The 15847-nt window shown below is 36.9% G+C and overlaps 1 protein-coding gene across 1 annotated transcript in view; it reads right to left on the bottom strand.

The window, feature by feature from the left end:
* Positions 1-13363: 13363 nt before the first annotated feature.
* MTPN (myotrophin) overlaps positions 13364-15847 on the bottom strand; it is a 35607-nt gene continuing 33123 nt past the window's right edge. Inside the window, exon 4 of the mRNA XM_010289448.1 lies at positions 13364-14240. Within this exon, the coding sequence (XP_010287750.1) occupies positions 14154-14240 (87 nt within the window). The 3' untranslated portion in view covers positions 13364-14153. The remainder of the gene's footprint in view (positions 14241-15847) is intronic.

Consider the following 15847-nt stretch of genomic DNA (forward strand, 5'->3'; position numbering starts at 1 on the left):
TAGCAGCAAGCTCCAGTAGAGCTTCAGACCGAGAACTTGGGGACATGGAATTTTCTTCTATTTCTGTCCTTGACCATCATGCTTTTATCTCAAAGTGTCTGCTTCCTCTGTAAAACCTCCCACATGCAAAATGGTGTATAAGAATCAGGCATTACTAATTATATTTTTCAGCAGTTTGCCCCTGCTATCATTGTAGTGGTGAACTCTAGCAAAGGTTACACATCATTCAAAGCGTTTGTTCAAATTCTAAAGAATGGTCTAGTACATTCTCAGAATCATGACAAATAATTGAAAAACAAGACATTCTGATGGCTTGTCACAGGCTGCTTGAGCTGTCAGGCTGCTGGCAAACCTTGGATTTTCTGTTGCAATGGATTTCTGAAACATAGTGCAGAGATGCAAGTCCACTCCATTCCCAGGCCTGCATTATCAACAATCTGTCCAAACTTAGTTTAGGTTGAAGTTTTAGGTTGTATTGAAAATGCCTTAACAGTAGCTGGTAATGTGGTGTTTGTCTACAAAAGGCAGGGGCAGGGTATCGATTAATTTATTTGGAAAAGGAATCAATTACTTGCCTAAGCATATGTTTGCCCTTGTAAAGAGCAGTTTATAGAGTAGGATGCTTCACAAGGTCTCTGGGGGAAAAAAAAAAAAGAACTGCTGGCAGGATTTTAATTGCTTGTCTATTTACATGTTTGGGATGCTTGCATCCCCTGTTTCCTTTGAAGCTAGAGTCCAGACCCCTGAAGGACTGTAAAGTTACAAGATAATTACTGATTGTTAAAAGGGACTATGTTTTCTTAAAAAATTGTCCATATTGTTCCTTCTCTATTGCCCCCACCACCCCAGTATCTAACTGATTTTAAGTGGAGAAATTTCTAGATAGAAAATGTTTAAACTTTCCAAAGACTTGTGAAGGAGGTTGTAAAAAGCAGCTGTTGAAGAAACCAGCACATGGCAACCAGCACAGGGAAAAGTCATGGCACAGTTTAAAACTTGAGCGAAGGAGAATTAGACCTAAGTAGCTATTTGTCACTGTTGACAGAAGTTAATACTAGAGTGACCTAGGGACCAGTCTTAGGACCGGACCAAGGACATTCTACCCATGTATTAATGAACTGAAAGGAAAGGTGGATAGCAAGGTGACCATATTCCCTTGACTATTCTAGATTCTTGTGGCCAGTGAGGATTACAAGAAACTTTGGAAAGACCTAGCAAGCCTGGGGAATGGGCCAGATGCAATGAATCCACAGATAGCTATGTACAATTTTTGTCACTGCTGTAAATTAAGAAAGAAAAAATTTCCTGCTTCTCCCCATGAAGAGGTAAAATATTGTCTCAGGCTTATAATATTTTTGTTATTGCTGTTAGGCTACATTTTCTGCTGGTTCAGCTCTCTTCAGGACCAGGTGAGCTTAGCGATAATGCAGGAGAAGAGGCTGGAGCACAGCCCAAGACAGGGGGGAAAAAAAATTTGCCTTTTCAGCAGCATTTGTTGCTTTACCTGTTCTATCAAACTACAGCATAAATGATCTGTTCGAAGATCAAAAAAAAATCTGTCACATAAAGAAATCAGCTCTCCTGAACCTGGATACAGCCACTTAATCATTTGGAACATCCTTCTCCGTGGGGGAAAGCAATGAACACCACTAACCTACTGGCTGTCCGCTGTGTCTTTCTGTACTGTGGATATCTGTAATTCTCCCACCACTGCTGCAGTGACAGCAACACACGTGTAAAAGCCATGACAGCTTACATCTGTATCTCGCGTAAGGATCCTTTACACCAAACCCCAACACGTTATCCTTTGAATAGAGATTTTCTTTCTCCTCTGCTGTAGTTCACAGAAGCTCAACCACTAAGGCCTGCAAGATTATATACTAAAAAGGTGTTTAACAGTGCTTAAAGCAAACCTAGAGATGACAGCTGTGAAAAATGAAGTAATTTGCAGCCAGCCTACGCAGGCACTCCCGCCACTGCTAGCTAGAAAACAGGGAGGTGCCTCAAGGACAGGACCCTAGCAGGAGAACCCAAAGCTTTGTCATACCAGATTAGCTAACCTTCAGCTAAATAGATTCGTACTTCTCAGCCTCTATTGGGATTGCTTCTTACAAAAAGGGAGGAGTTTAGTGCTTGTTTATTTTGTTGAAATACACATTTATCTTTGTTATTTCTGTATTAGGGATTACTGGATTGGGCGACTGGTTCTCAAACTTTTCTGTATAAGGAGTCTACATCAAAACAGAAGAAACTTTCACAATTTCCAACCAGCTATAAATGAAAAAAATGGAACCTGGTCATTCCCAATGAGAAGAGAGACAGAGCCTGAAAGCATAGAAAGCCTGTGGAAAGTGGTGCTTGGTAACTGTTGTTCAGTTACATATTGCCAATTTTAAACATGTTTTTGCATGTGTTGCAGGCTGCTGTGTTTGTCCATTTCAGGAATAAACATTACAACTGCTTTCCTGTGCTTTTTGCAACACTATTTCACAATGCTATTTTAACCTTGTGGAGTAAAGTGGTTTTACGGTTCAAGATTAAATGATAGCACCATTTAGAAAGCAAATATTGAGCCAAAGAACTTCAAAGCGGCAACATTCACTTACTCAGCTTTCATGTATTTAAAATTGCAACTAAAATAAAACAAAAACTAAATGAAAAAGCATAATTCATTCATTTGAAAATAGGTTGTAATCAATATCCTCTAGTTTAGACTTATTTCTTTTGCTCTATCCCAAATTACAGCATTAAAAATACCTTGAAATCTTTTTCAACTCCTGTTTTACTATACTGAGTTGATACCCTCTGGAGCAGAAACTATTGGACTGTGTAAACCTGAAGTTTATTAGCAAATGCATGACAACAGACACTGTTGCTTTTGTTTCCTACAGAGTAAACTCTCTTTCTGCTGCCCTGGCCAGAGAGACAGCTTTGCTGTAAGAATCATGGATGTGAATTCTGGCTATATGTTACCATTCTGTATTTTTGCCATTCTGTACTCCCTCTCCTCCCCCGCCCCCCGCCAAGTGTTGTTGCAATGCATACTTGTATTATTTTTGCTCTTTCTCTACATTGCCTGATAATTTTCTATGCTCCCTAATAACACTGAAGATGTCCTGCTTTACCCCTCTTACGTGTTACCTTTAGAGATCTTTTCTCCAGCTATCACTTTCCAATGTTATTTCCTCAGAAATTCATCAATTTATAATCAGAAGAGAAAGAAATGTTTCGGACCCTTTCCCCAAACGAGGATGACCAATGTTTATTTCAGTGTTCCCAGTTCTCACTGAGTGAGACTCAGTTTCATTCAATCCTACATTTTTCTTCCTTGATTAGCAGGTACAACGAATACAGCCAAATGACTGCAGTCCCGATACAATCCTTAGTTCTGGAAGGACATTACTCTCAGTGACAAGAGTCACAAGTTATGAAAAAGAGATATTCAGTCTAACTACCACCTACAAAGTGCAGCTACTTTGACAGTATAGCCACACATATTGCATGTGATCCTACATGCTTCTTCAGCTTGTCTTGTGTTTGTTGAAAATTCCTCCTTGCCACTGGCTCCACTGTTTAACTACGTTTTATTTTCCAGCCAAATACCATTTCTCGGCATGCAAGCAGGATAAATTCATAATTCTTCAGTTTGGCAGCAACATCCTGGGTAGCTGTACTGCACAGGTTAACAGTGCTTAAACTCGTGAGTATTTCCTACTTTTGATCATCTCTTTCCAGAGGGAAATTATAATTGGCAAGGTCAAACCCAATGTTTTCAAGGAGTGACTTGACCATGAAATTGAAGGATGCACAATTTTTCTGGGGACTTAGCTTATTTATATGTTGGAGAACCAAAAATCAACCAAATTCTTCCTATTTCCCCATTATTATTAGCTACGTTGCATCAGCCCGAGTTCTTTTACTGCAAAAATAACTTGTTACAGGAACAACACTGAAAGCTCAATTTCAGCTTTACCAAAGCTAATCACCACAGATGAAAACAGTGAAACTATTTAACACACTCCCTAATATTTTCCCCTAATATTTCTGAAGGGAAGCACTAAATCTCACAGAAATAGATCAGTTTTTGAGTAGACCTGGCCTCCTGTAGACGCTGGGCCTGGCCATCAGTTGAAACAACGCCATGTGGAAACATCTGCCTCAAGATGCTGTAGAAAACAGAGAGCAGATTGCTAATTACACAAAAATTTTGCCTTTGCAAAGGAATTGGGAGATTCCCCACGGCTATTGCCATACCTGCTTATCAGCTGCCACTCAAAGCCAAGTACATTCATTTAACTCCTCATTACAAAGTGTTTGGATCAAATTGCCCAGAGTTCTTCAATTCTCAAGAGGAAATTCTTATATATTAGGTACCAGTTGTGATACCAAAGATGTCTGATGTCATCCATTTATGTAGAATTCAACTGGCAGAAAAATTTCATCAGTTCTTGTTGTTATACAAACCCTGTCAAAGAGATACTGATGAAGGTACCAATTTTTAAGCACAAAATTTTACCAAAGTCCAAGGATCAGGTAAATGCCTACCTCTTATTACCTGTTGATCAATGGTGCATGAGTAAGATAAATTACCCTCTCTTTCTCTCTGAAAAGAAAGCAAAGTAACTAAAAAAACCCAACTTCTATGCTAGATGTTACTCTGCCTATTTGCATATACAGAAGTTTCCCCCAGACTACAGGGGATTATTCTATTTTAATCAAAGAGCATACAAAGCATACATCCCAACTTTAAAACAGAGAACTGTGAGACAGAATAATCAATTCATTTACCACTATAGGTAGATGAATTTGTGAACACAAGGAAAAAGCTGACAATTTCTCATTATGACAAAAGAAAGCCTGAAAAAAACTCAACTGCTGATAACATGTTAAAAAGTGACATTTCTTACTATTAACCTGTCAAAAAATAAATTTAGTGTTAATTTCAAAGCCTCTGTAAGACAAGCTTTGTATTTTTACTTAGTCAAATACCTTAATAGGTCAACTCCCTTACTAGCTATCAGCCTTTACCACTACTGCTCTTACACTAAATAAAACTTAGAGAAACTTGCTACCCTCTTCATATCCACTCACAGCAAGTATCACTGATTTTCTTAATATGACTGTTGTCAAGAATGACAAAAGCAGCTTTAGACTGCTGGTTTCACCCATCAGCTTTTTAGCAGCAGAACACAGAACATTTGAACAAATATTCTAAATCCTCAGTAAATGGATGAGAGAACATGACCAATTGGTAGATGCCTCCTAGCACATATACCTACTCCATGGCAACGGTTTGAACATTTTCTTGGGAGAGGATCCAGTAGAATACAAGTTTTTCTGTAGACAGTTTACATTAGACAGGTCAAGCTCATGTTACCTCTTTCAAATCATCATTTCCTCACTCTGGTAAGTCACTACACGACAAGAACAACAATCTGGTTGAACCTTTTTTAAAAGGTGGCAGTGTTCTGCCTAAGTGGTCATGAAATTATTGATGGGTTTTCACAGCCACCAGTGGGAAAAAAGCATTTGGATGTCCACAATGTGTTGCAGCTGCTATCTGCAGTAAAAACGCTTGTGTGTGCAGCAGGCAGCTCTGCATTGACATGGGCCTCTGCTTCCTATTAAGACTCCAGTTCAACAGAGTAGCACTACTCAGTCCAAATGACTGAGGATCAATGGACACTTAAGCCTCTTGGAAAAAGAAAAAAAATACATAGAGCATGTTGCACCTATCATGTCAGAGTAGGAAGTCAATAAACAATATCTTCAGCATGAACACACAAAAGCATTACAGAACACTAAGTCAAAATATTAACGATAAGAAAAGCCAACAAGTTTGTCATTGGGATTATGAATCCTCTCTCACAAATGCACACAGAAATGTTATTAAGATACCAAATGCTTGGGAAAACAGGCTCGTTTGACCACAAAAAATGAATGTCATACCTTTGGTTTATCACCTCAACAGCTATTGCCCTCCATGCTCCCAGTCTGAAGCTCAGACATCCATGAACTTGGCTTATAACTGTTACTGAAAGTATTTTGCCTCCAATGGAAATTGTGAAGAAGTGAGCTCAAAATAGAAAACAGTCTATGCAACTACTCAGTCAGTATGGGATCTTACCGTTATATCCTTCACTTGCCTGCTTTGTTTGTTAGTACAAAATTCTAAAATACGGCAAAGCCTACTCCAGCTCCTCTCTGGCTTCTAGGTCTGTCTTTTTACCCTTCTACATTACAGCTGGTCTTTTAAATCCTCATCTTTACTATGCTGTTTTGCCTAGTTAATTAAAAATAAGATGTCTGTTGCTGTGTCATCCTGCTATTAAAATATCTAATCTTGGAAAGGTGCATTTGCCCAGGTGTATTTTGAATTATGGTGTATCACAACTAACAAGAAAATTGGAGTCGCAAGGCCAACTACACTGTAAAAAGCAGGACCACAACACACATGATGTCTTCTATTTCTGCCAGCAGTATGATGTATTAACCATCAACAGTTCAGTATGTAAATGAAGTACCTTGTGTGTTTAAGAAAATGATCTTGCTCCAAAGGTTGAAACAGAAATAAAGTAATTTGCATTCTTCCTACCAACCCATAGCATTATGATAGAAACAGTCAAAAGGGCATCAAGAACTCAGACAATATGCAGTTTAAAACACTTTTGTTGCATCCACATTATTTCAGGGTAGCACCAAGTATCTCTGTGGCACCACTGATATTACTATATTTTGTAACCACTTTGCCTTCCAGTAGCTTTCAGGAAAAACACAAGGAGAAAGTAAACCATGTTACACTAATCCTACAACTACTCAGTGTACACCTGCTACGAAGAAAAGCAGTAAGGAGATCAAGCATCTGCTAAAAAAGAAAGAGACATACTACTGTAATATTTAAAGTGAAGAATAAGCCTATAATAGCAAGGAGATAGGATGGAAAAAGTCTTTCATTGACTTAATTTCTCCTCAGTCTTTCCTCCTGTGATTTTAATTCCGCCTTTGCCATTATAGATGACAGTATTTTCTAGTAACATCTATAAACAAGTTCTCTGCCTACTTTCTAGGCACCTACTGAAAAGGGAAAGCTGTGATGGGGGTATAGTAGAGCTTTTGAAAGCTGTGCATTCAGGAATGGCAGATAAAGATGAAAGCATGGGAGCACGTGTCAGAGGTCAGCTCTGGCATGTGGAGAACAAATGCAGTTGACAGAACGTGATCTTTAGAAACCACTCCGGGATATTTTGACATTAATTTATAGTACATTTCACTCCCTGTACATCTCTGTAAATCTCACCTCTGACAGTAAAAACCCCTTTAATCCCAACCTCTGAGCTTTGCAAATTGGGAACAAGGGTATTCTCTTTTCCCCAAAGCAACCACCTGCTAAGTAAGTGCCAATTTTTTTGACCAAACAAAAGAGAAGGGCCAATTCACATGTTTATAGTGAGAACACCACCTTAGAAGCACCTCCTTATTAAGTAGACAGGTTATGCAGCTTTATTGCTGTAGGTTGGGCCTTTTTTCTTTCAAGTTATTGTTTAATACAGCTTTGTCAATATTTAAATTTATAGCTATCTTCAGAAATTTCATTAATTTATAAGCTTGAGTGTTGTTCTTACATTTTAAACCTCTGACACTAGAAATTGGTGTCCTTCCCATCTGTTTCGTCTCTCTTTTTATATAAAGTCTTCTGTGCTTTTGAGAAGGTTGTTGACATTGACTGCAAAACACACAGAAAAACCCTTTAAGGTGTGTCAGGTCCTGAGAGATAGCCTGAAAGCTGATTGAAGGATTAAGTGCACAAAAAAAAAGAAGGAAAGAAATTAAGTTTTCCTGTTGAAAAGTGAATTTGTGCTGTCACAAAACAAATCTGTTGCTCTTGTATTGATTCCAGTTCTGATATCTCATCCGATGCCTCAAAAACTTAGCTACTTCCTCCCATATTCTATTTAAGCCTACTCTTCAGGAATTGTCTACATGTAGGTATTGGTATCAGGTGTAGGACTAGCTTATCATAGCAATTTGTCAAAAGTATAGTTGGGAAGTACTCTTCAGCACAACTGTTCTTATATAAGTAGATACGTACACACAAACATTGGCTGAATTTATTTCAAAACAACATAAAAGATACATTTCTGTTCTAAAAGGTAAAGTTACAGCTTTGCTTTATGCAAAGGAGCAATGAAAGAAAACAAGAATGCTCTTGAGTTTTAGGAAGTTTTCTAAAGCAATACAAGACAGAAAAAGCAAAATAAAATAAATACAACTAACAAGAATAAATTTTGGGAAAGACTTTCGGAACCTAACATTAGAACTGCTCTTTCTAGAAGGCTACCATGTTATGACGGCCATAGTTCATGCAGTATAATGACAAATTACTGTTTAACAATCTTAAACAAAGGCAGCTATCCTCACTCTCCGCATGCTGATAGATACTGGGAAGCCTTCTGCATTGCAGAAACTGAATTAGGCAATAACAATCCCATTCAGATATTTGTCTTTATCTCAATCCTAATTAAACTTCTACATCCGCCCTGTGCTACAGTGGACTGTAGCACAAAACTCAATTAGGAGACGCTACAAAAGTCTAGGGCATCATGGAGCTCTCCCAGGGATATCAGTTTAAACAGAAGCCAAGTTGAATCACTACACAGGGACATGCAAATACTGATCTGGTTTGGTGGCTGCAGAAATTTGGCAAAAAAAAAGGGACATTTTGTGCCAACCTGGAACATATCTGTTGTTTTCCACTGAAAATAAATTAAAAAAGAAATGAGTAGTTGGATTTTTTTGGTCACAATATGTTGCCACTCTTTAAATAAAAGGCTAAATTTCTTAATTGCAAGTGTATTCCAAAAAGAAAGAGGAAGTATAACTTCATTTCCATGAAAAGCTACATACTTTTCAAGACTTCCCACCTCCAAACATTTTTGAGGCAAAAAGTTAAACATCGATCCAAACTAGAAAATGGTATCTGTTACTCTGAAACAAAAGCTTTGGTGAACAAACTGAAGCTTCTTCTGAATGTACTGGGGAATTACGTTCAGTTAGAGGAAAATTATAAGAAACACATATGAAGGAATGTTTCAAAAGTAAATAATTTTATATATGCACCAAACTTGAGTTTACTGTAGGTCAAGAAATTTTTTTTGAGACTGAGTCTTTGATCCTTCACATTTATGCTCAGCTTGAGACAACTGAAAGAAATTTTCACTTAATGAATTGTAAGTTTGATAGATGAATTGAGACATGCAGTCTACTGCGGTTTTGGCACACCGTCCTGCCTCTCAACTTTAAAGGCCGTAAGATGAACCTCAGTGCATGAAAAGGAAAGCCTCTATTCTTAATTTTGAAATGTTGCAAAATGATGTGGAAAACAGGAACTCACTGAAAAGTACAAAAGAATCCTGTATCCTGTAGCAACCTGCAGTATCCTGAAAACTGAGACATTTAGGACACAAGAGAATGGAGAAGTACACACAGATGCTTTTCAAATTGCATTTGGAAGAGTGAAGAATCAAGAGATTCCAGGACTTCTATTTGAAAAAAGGCTCTCCAAATTAACATTAGACCACAATATAAAGCAATGGTATCTAAATGCAACTTTTCACAGTTTAAAATTATTAGAAACATTCTTTTGACTGTTAAGGCAGGGAGAAGGGAACGCTCCTCCTAGGAAAAAAATGCTCAATCACTTCCTGAACAGGCAAACACTATATGCTTTTGAAGCCTTTCAAAGCACTGCATGAAACAAAGTGCTTTCCAATCAACTCATCTAGAAAGTTTATGGCATAACTCAGTTGAAAGGTATTCCAAGATGTCAGATTATGAGTAAAACAAAAAATATTTTGAGAAGAGCTTTGAGAAGATAATTCTTTCAGTTTTGAGAAAATTAAGTGATACAACTGAAAAAAAAAAAGCTTTCTAGGGCCAACTTCCTTTTGGAAGGGAGTTGAGAAATCCATTTGTTCCAAAAGATCAGCCGTAGACAAGTATTAGGAAGAATCTTTACATGTATAGATGAATTTGGTTAGCCAGTCACTGAGGAATGAGAGTGACAGAAATCTGCATTCTGAACCTTAGCCAGTATTTCCTTCTACAGAAAAGCTGTCCATTAAAAACCCAAACAGAAAACCAGTAAAATGAATACAGGAACTGAAGCACACACATCAGTTGCCATAGCCATCACACTATCTGAACTGCTTTGGTACTTATGATGAACATGTCCTTCTTTTCTCCAGTATTTGACTGAAAGGTTGCGCATACAACATTAGAACTCCCTGTTTTCAAAGTTCAGCACAGAAAACCAGACAAACTAAGCTTCTTTTGAATTGTTTTTTCCATATTTATATTTTTCCCCACTTCGACACACCACCTTCCTGTACTTTTTTTTTAAAAGTGTATATTTTAAATTAAATCATATCAAACAATTCAAGCAACTGGATCTAAATCTCTACTGACAAGCAAAGGTATAAAAGCAAGTTCTGACAAAGTCACTGTAAAGATGCAACATGGATAATGAACATGTTTCTATAGAATTTTATTTATACTTCAGCTGTGCTTTCTGTAAAAAACTGTTTCAATTTCTTTGATGAAGTAAAGAAGAGAATAAATCGCTTTAGTCTTCACAGGTTATGGGAGGAACATCCCTCTATCTACAGACCATCTCTGAGAATTTAACATGATCTTCAACACTATGCATTACCATTACCATTTAGGCAGGAAATGCAGACTACAAGACCACAGAATCAACCAAAACCTCTTTTAAATTGATGTAATTTAAAAAAACAAAACAACTTAATATATTTAGTTCTCAAAGCAGCTTCCATTCCACATTTAGGTCTTATAAGTACCTGAACATTTTAATCACTGTACATGTGAGCTGGAGTTTAAATGTCTTCCAGGCAAATAAAAAGTTGTAGCCAGAGATTAATAAAACACAGGAATAGAAAGGGAAATAAAAAACTCTACATATTGCATATCGCACAATTCAAGTTTATTCCATTCATTCTTGCAACACAAACTTAAAAATACAGTATCATTTAGCATTCTGATGTCCATGAACCATGATAATGATTAACCCAACTGTGTCAAAACAGCTAACAATGGTGAAAAGAAGTCAAATATCAAAATGCACAGAGCACTAATTTTCTTCCATCACTGCGTAGAAAGATGATTGTTTATCCATTTACAAAATATAATTAAGACAAGTTAATTTTGAAATTTCGCATGCAACACTGCAATTGCTTGACCTAGGACACTCCATTCTTACCAGCCTCTTCTACAAATAATTCAATTTTATGTTTAAGGATTAAGTTCCATTTAACTATCATACTCCTTTTCTCATTTGCTCCCCCTTAAGAAAAAGGAGCAGAGGGTACAAAAATCAAAGTGTACTTAAGATAACTTATTCAGCACAAATTTCAAAGGAAAAGGTTTAAGAATAGAGTGGATTTCCAAGTATATGCGATACCAGTTGGAGAAAGTAATTAAATTCTGTTTACAGAATGTAAAATAATTTACAGTTTGTTATTTTCATCTAGTTAGGACCTATTCAAAGATACAGGCAGCCACCCATTATTTTTTCCATAATAGAGCTAACAAGAAGGGAACAAATGAACAAGCCCAGTTCCTAGACAATTACAAAAGCGTAAGGTTTTATTGTTCTTTTTTTTCTTTTAAGTCCTGGGCAAAATAATCTATCGCCTCTTATGTAGTGCAAAAAGCAAAAAAGTATTTCTCATTTATAAGCCAAACATTAAATGCCATCTTTTAACTATCCTGAAAGGCAGCTTGGGTATATATTGCAGCCAAATTAACACTTGTCTTATTGAAGTTAGTTTGCTTTTTTTTTTTTTGTCCCCTCAAGTAAGAAAAAATATGGTGTCCACATAATTGTAGAAAAAGGGAGGCAAAATTGCCTCAGTGAATCACCAGAAGAGTTAGTACAAAGATGATGTTTCTTTACTATGCTAACGCTCACTTAATGAAGGGCAGGAAAGAATAGAGAAAAAAAACAAAAAAACAAAAACACTATGGCCAGACAACTTGACACTAATCAACACAAAAAACCTGAATAATCAAGTTTTCCCACATAAAAACAGATTGCAGTTTTCTAGACTAGTATTTTAATATCCAAGTATTTAATAGCATAATATGGAGGCAATTTAATGCCAAAGATGGTTACTTTCACAGCTGAATAGAGTTAAACCTATAGTCTGTGTTCACACTATTACAATGACATGACAATCCAGCACTGATCAGAGATAAGATTAACAAGTTCTCTTTAAATTGTCATTAAAAGCACTGTTCAAACATGCTTGTTCTTTTATCAGCAGCTCACCAATTGATTCATCACTGATTTCCAACCCTTCTGCTCTTCCTTGCCACCCATCTCTAAGAAGCAAAGAGTAACTGCACTGTACAGTTTATGGTCAGAGTTGATTGTTTTCTCCATCACTTTTCGTACAGGATGTGTACAAGTAAATCAGTTTCTGCTCTCATTTTACAGTCTAAATGCAAGGCTTTTTATAGCTGAGACATTCAATCATAATATGCAACATGATTCAAGTAAAACTAAGTCTCCATTAAATGAGTGGTAGTCACCAGTCTACTTTACATATCCTCTCAATTTCAACAGTGATATCAAAACAATATCAGCTACTTTTGTTTAAGAATTCAGCATAAGACATTATATACATTTGTTTTCTGTACTGTGTATGTTATCAGAAAGTTTGAAATCTGTATTCCAAAAAAGAGGAAGGTGTATAGTTTTGTAGTATACACTTTTCTGTTATAAAACCTGTTACTCAGTTTTGGGTGAATCATCAGTCTAATGAAAGTTTTCAAGATGAAAGCCAGAAGCTCAGACATTCCTGGGGACCATAAGATGTGACCCCTACAGCATCATTAAATACCTTCCCATGAATTATCAAGGCTGTCATAGTACTGTCATACTTACTGGTATAGTACATCTTACCTAAACGTCAATGGTTAGTGTGGTATGGTTGCACTGGGAACTTTCAGAACAAGCCCCATGACTTAATGAAATATAAGAGATTCATTCAGCCAACAATGAAACACCGATTCAAAGATATGCACAATTAAAAGTTGTTTTTTTCCCCTCCAGCAGTTAGAGCAAGTTAAGACTTCTACCTGTACATCGTCCTGTTGCTAACACATGAACTTGGAAAGCTTACATGTATTTTAAAAGTTTACCAGAAAAGTTTAGCAACACTATTCACCTGACATGAGTGTCTAAATAATTATTATTCATGTTCCACATTTGACTTCATTATCCTTGCATACCAAACAGCATGTAGGCTTTCACATGTGTCTATAAATCTTATGCCGACATGGTGAGTAAAGAAATTCCATCTTACAATCCTCTTGGAAATAACTACAGTGACATTTTGAACCTTCTCAAAAACAGTTGCTTAAAATGTCTGTCCTGGGCTAGAACAAACATGGGAAAGAAAAACCTCAAATTCAAGCATCCAAAAGTACCTTGGCAGATATTCTGGAGTGTAACACCACCATGTCTCAACTCATCTTTCCTGGTTTACTCAAGAGTCAGAAAAAACATTAGTGTGACATCCAATTAGTCAATATAAAGAACAGCTCCAACAACTAGTATCAAAAGTCCTCAAAACTGCAACGTAAGCTTTAGGCAGAAGAATAAAGCTACCCACTGAGAGAGAAGAAAGAAAAGCAACCCAGCCACCTACATTACTACACTTCAGATCATGGCAGACACTAATAGCATGGGACTATTGTCTCCTTCACAATTAGTTTCAGGTATATAGCACAGTACTTCCATCTAAAGGAATCTTTCAAGAAAAATCATAGTACTAACCTAGGAGGTTTACAAGCCAAAAATTCAAGATCATGGTCTGTCTCCCTTCTCCCATTTTCACTAGAAATGGGAAGAGATTGTGCACTGAAAAGAAGTCCTAGAGGGACACTATTCATAATAGTTTTGAACCTTCTCCGAACAGATTATCTTCGATACAAGTCCCTAACTAGCCTGATTCATAAAGAATTTCCCTCCCCCCAAAGTATTTAGCTGAAGAAGCTGGAAGATGCAAAGAGTGACAGACAGGCAGCAGTGTGAGGCCACAGGAGAGACATTTAAGATATCAGTCCATCCGTCACTGAAGAAGAGTTTTGATTGCCTGGTTGTCAGTGGCTTCAAAGGCAGTTAGTCCATCTGGGCCTTTCACAGTCTTATCAGCACCCTGTAAAGACATCGAGAAGGACTGTTAACTCATAAAGCCAGCCTATATTAGTACTAAGTGTGTCACAACAGTTACTTACCTTGGATAATTATATTGATTATATATAGCTTTTTAGTGCAGTGCATTGTTTTAAAGTAGAAACTGAACAGGCAAGATCTATGTACAAAACTATTCTGCGTGCAGCTAACACGACTTTCAAACTTTATACTTGAGACCTCGAAAAAGTGAAAGTTATAAAACTTTTGTTACACAACAAATTGCAAGATCAACAAATCATCAATTAATCTTGGATAGAAACAGAAGGATTTTTTGTTTGCTTCCAGCAACTACTCTTACGAATGTAAGAATTTAGTGTTACACACTTCTATGAAATCTATATTGCAATAAACTTTTTCATGTGCTAAATTAGACAGGTAACATCTGGAAGAGCTTACTTACTAACAAATCATACTTTTTTTTCTATATCATAAAAAACTACGTCCATCTAGGATTGTGCTTCTCTCCCATTTTGAAAAATCCTTATTGCTACATAGAAAAAACAAAACCCAACACAAACTGATCAAATTTGTTTTGAACAAGCTATGCCTACACCTAAAAGGCAACAAAACAATTAGGGAGGCAACAGGAGGACAGAGGATAACAGAAATGCACCAACTAGACAAGATGCAGAAGAGTAAGCACAAACACAGCCTCAGTGCCAGAATTATGGAAGGAGAGCAAAAGAAAAGAAGCAAAGAGTAATTAACTAGTCACATTTGTTTTAACCACCATGTAATCATATACATAAAAGGGAAAACCCAGACTAAATTGTAAATAGGGTAAAGGGATAAAAGCTATTAGAGAACACAGGACTGACTACAGAGATAGAGAGAGATGTTTTCTGAAAATAAGATTAGATTCCAGAACAACTCTTCTTGAGAAGATATGCAAGTCTCACTTTAAACTATGTTCATTTGCTCAATCAAGTGACAGGAAAAACACTGTGGGTACAGACTCACTTTGTCAAGAGTATGTACTGCAGAGGTTTGTCTTTAGTTTATGGATAAACTCTCTGTAGAATAAGTACAAATCTCTCCTCAATTACATTACAAGGAAGAATATGCATAGGTTAATAGTTACTATGAAGGATACCAAATAGTTTCCTAAGAACATAATGAACCTAGAATTTCCAGAGCTGCTTTACCGATGAAAGACTATATACATAAAACCCCACTAAATGTCCATACATAATAAACTAATACATACACAATCAACTTCCTATTGTAACTGTTTCTAACAATCTAATAAACTGGATCTGATATCACTATGATTTGCTACCAATACTACTTTTCACAACATAGAATATTTCCCTCTATTTCCCTCTTTGAAACCTCTACTCTCTTTACTTGCAAATATTCAATCTGCCATTCTAAAAAGATGGTTTTACAGTGGTTTCTAAGGCAGAAATGCCCATCGTGTGGTCCACTGGCCAAACTGATCCCGTTGGAGCTGTTCATCATCCTTGCAGCCCCTGGAGACCCTCAGTGCAAGACATGAGCTGAACAGAGCATTTTGTTTTGTGGCAGTCAACTGTGGGGCAGGGAGACAGGCCTCTGCTATCAGGGAAA

Source organism: Phaethon lepturus, unplaced genomic scaffold (genome assembly GCF_000687285.1).
Source record: "Phaethon lepturus isolate BGI_N335 unplaced genomic scaffold, ASM68728v1 scaffold8866, whole genome shotgun sequence".
NCBI classification, from domain to species: domain Eukaryota; kingdom Metazoa; phylum Chordata; class Aves; order Phaethontiformes; family Phaethontidae; genus Phaethon; species Phaethon lepturus.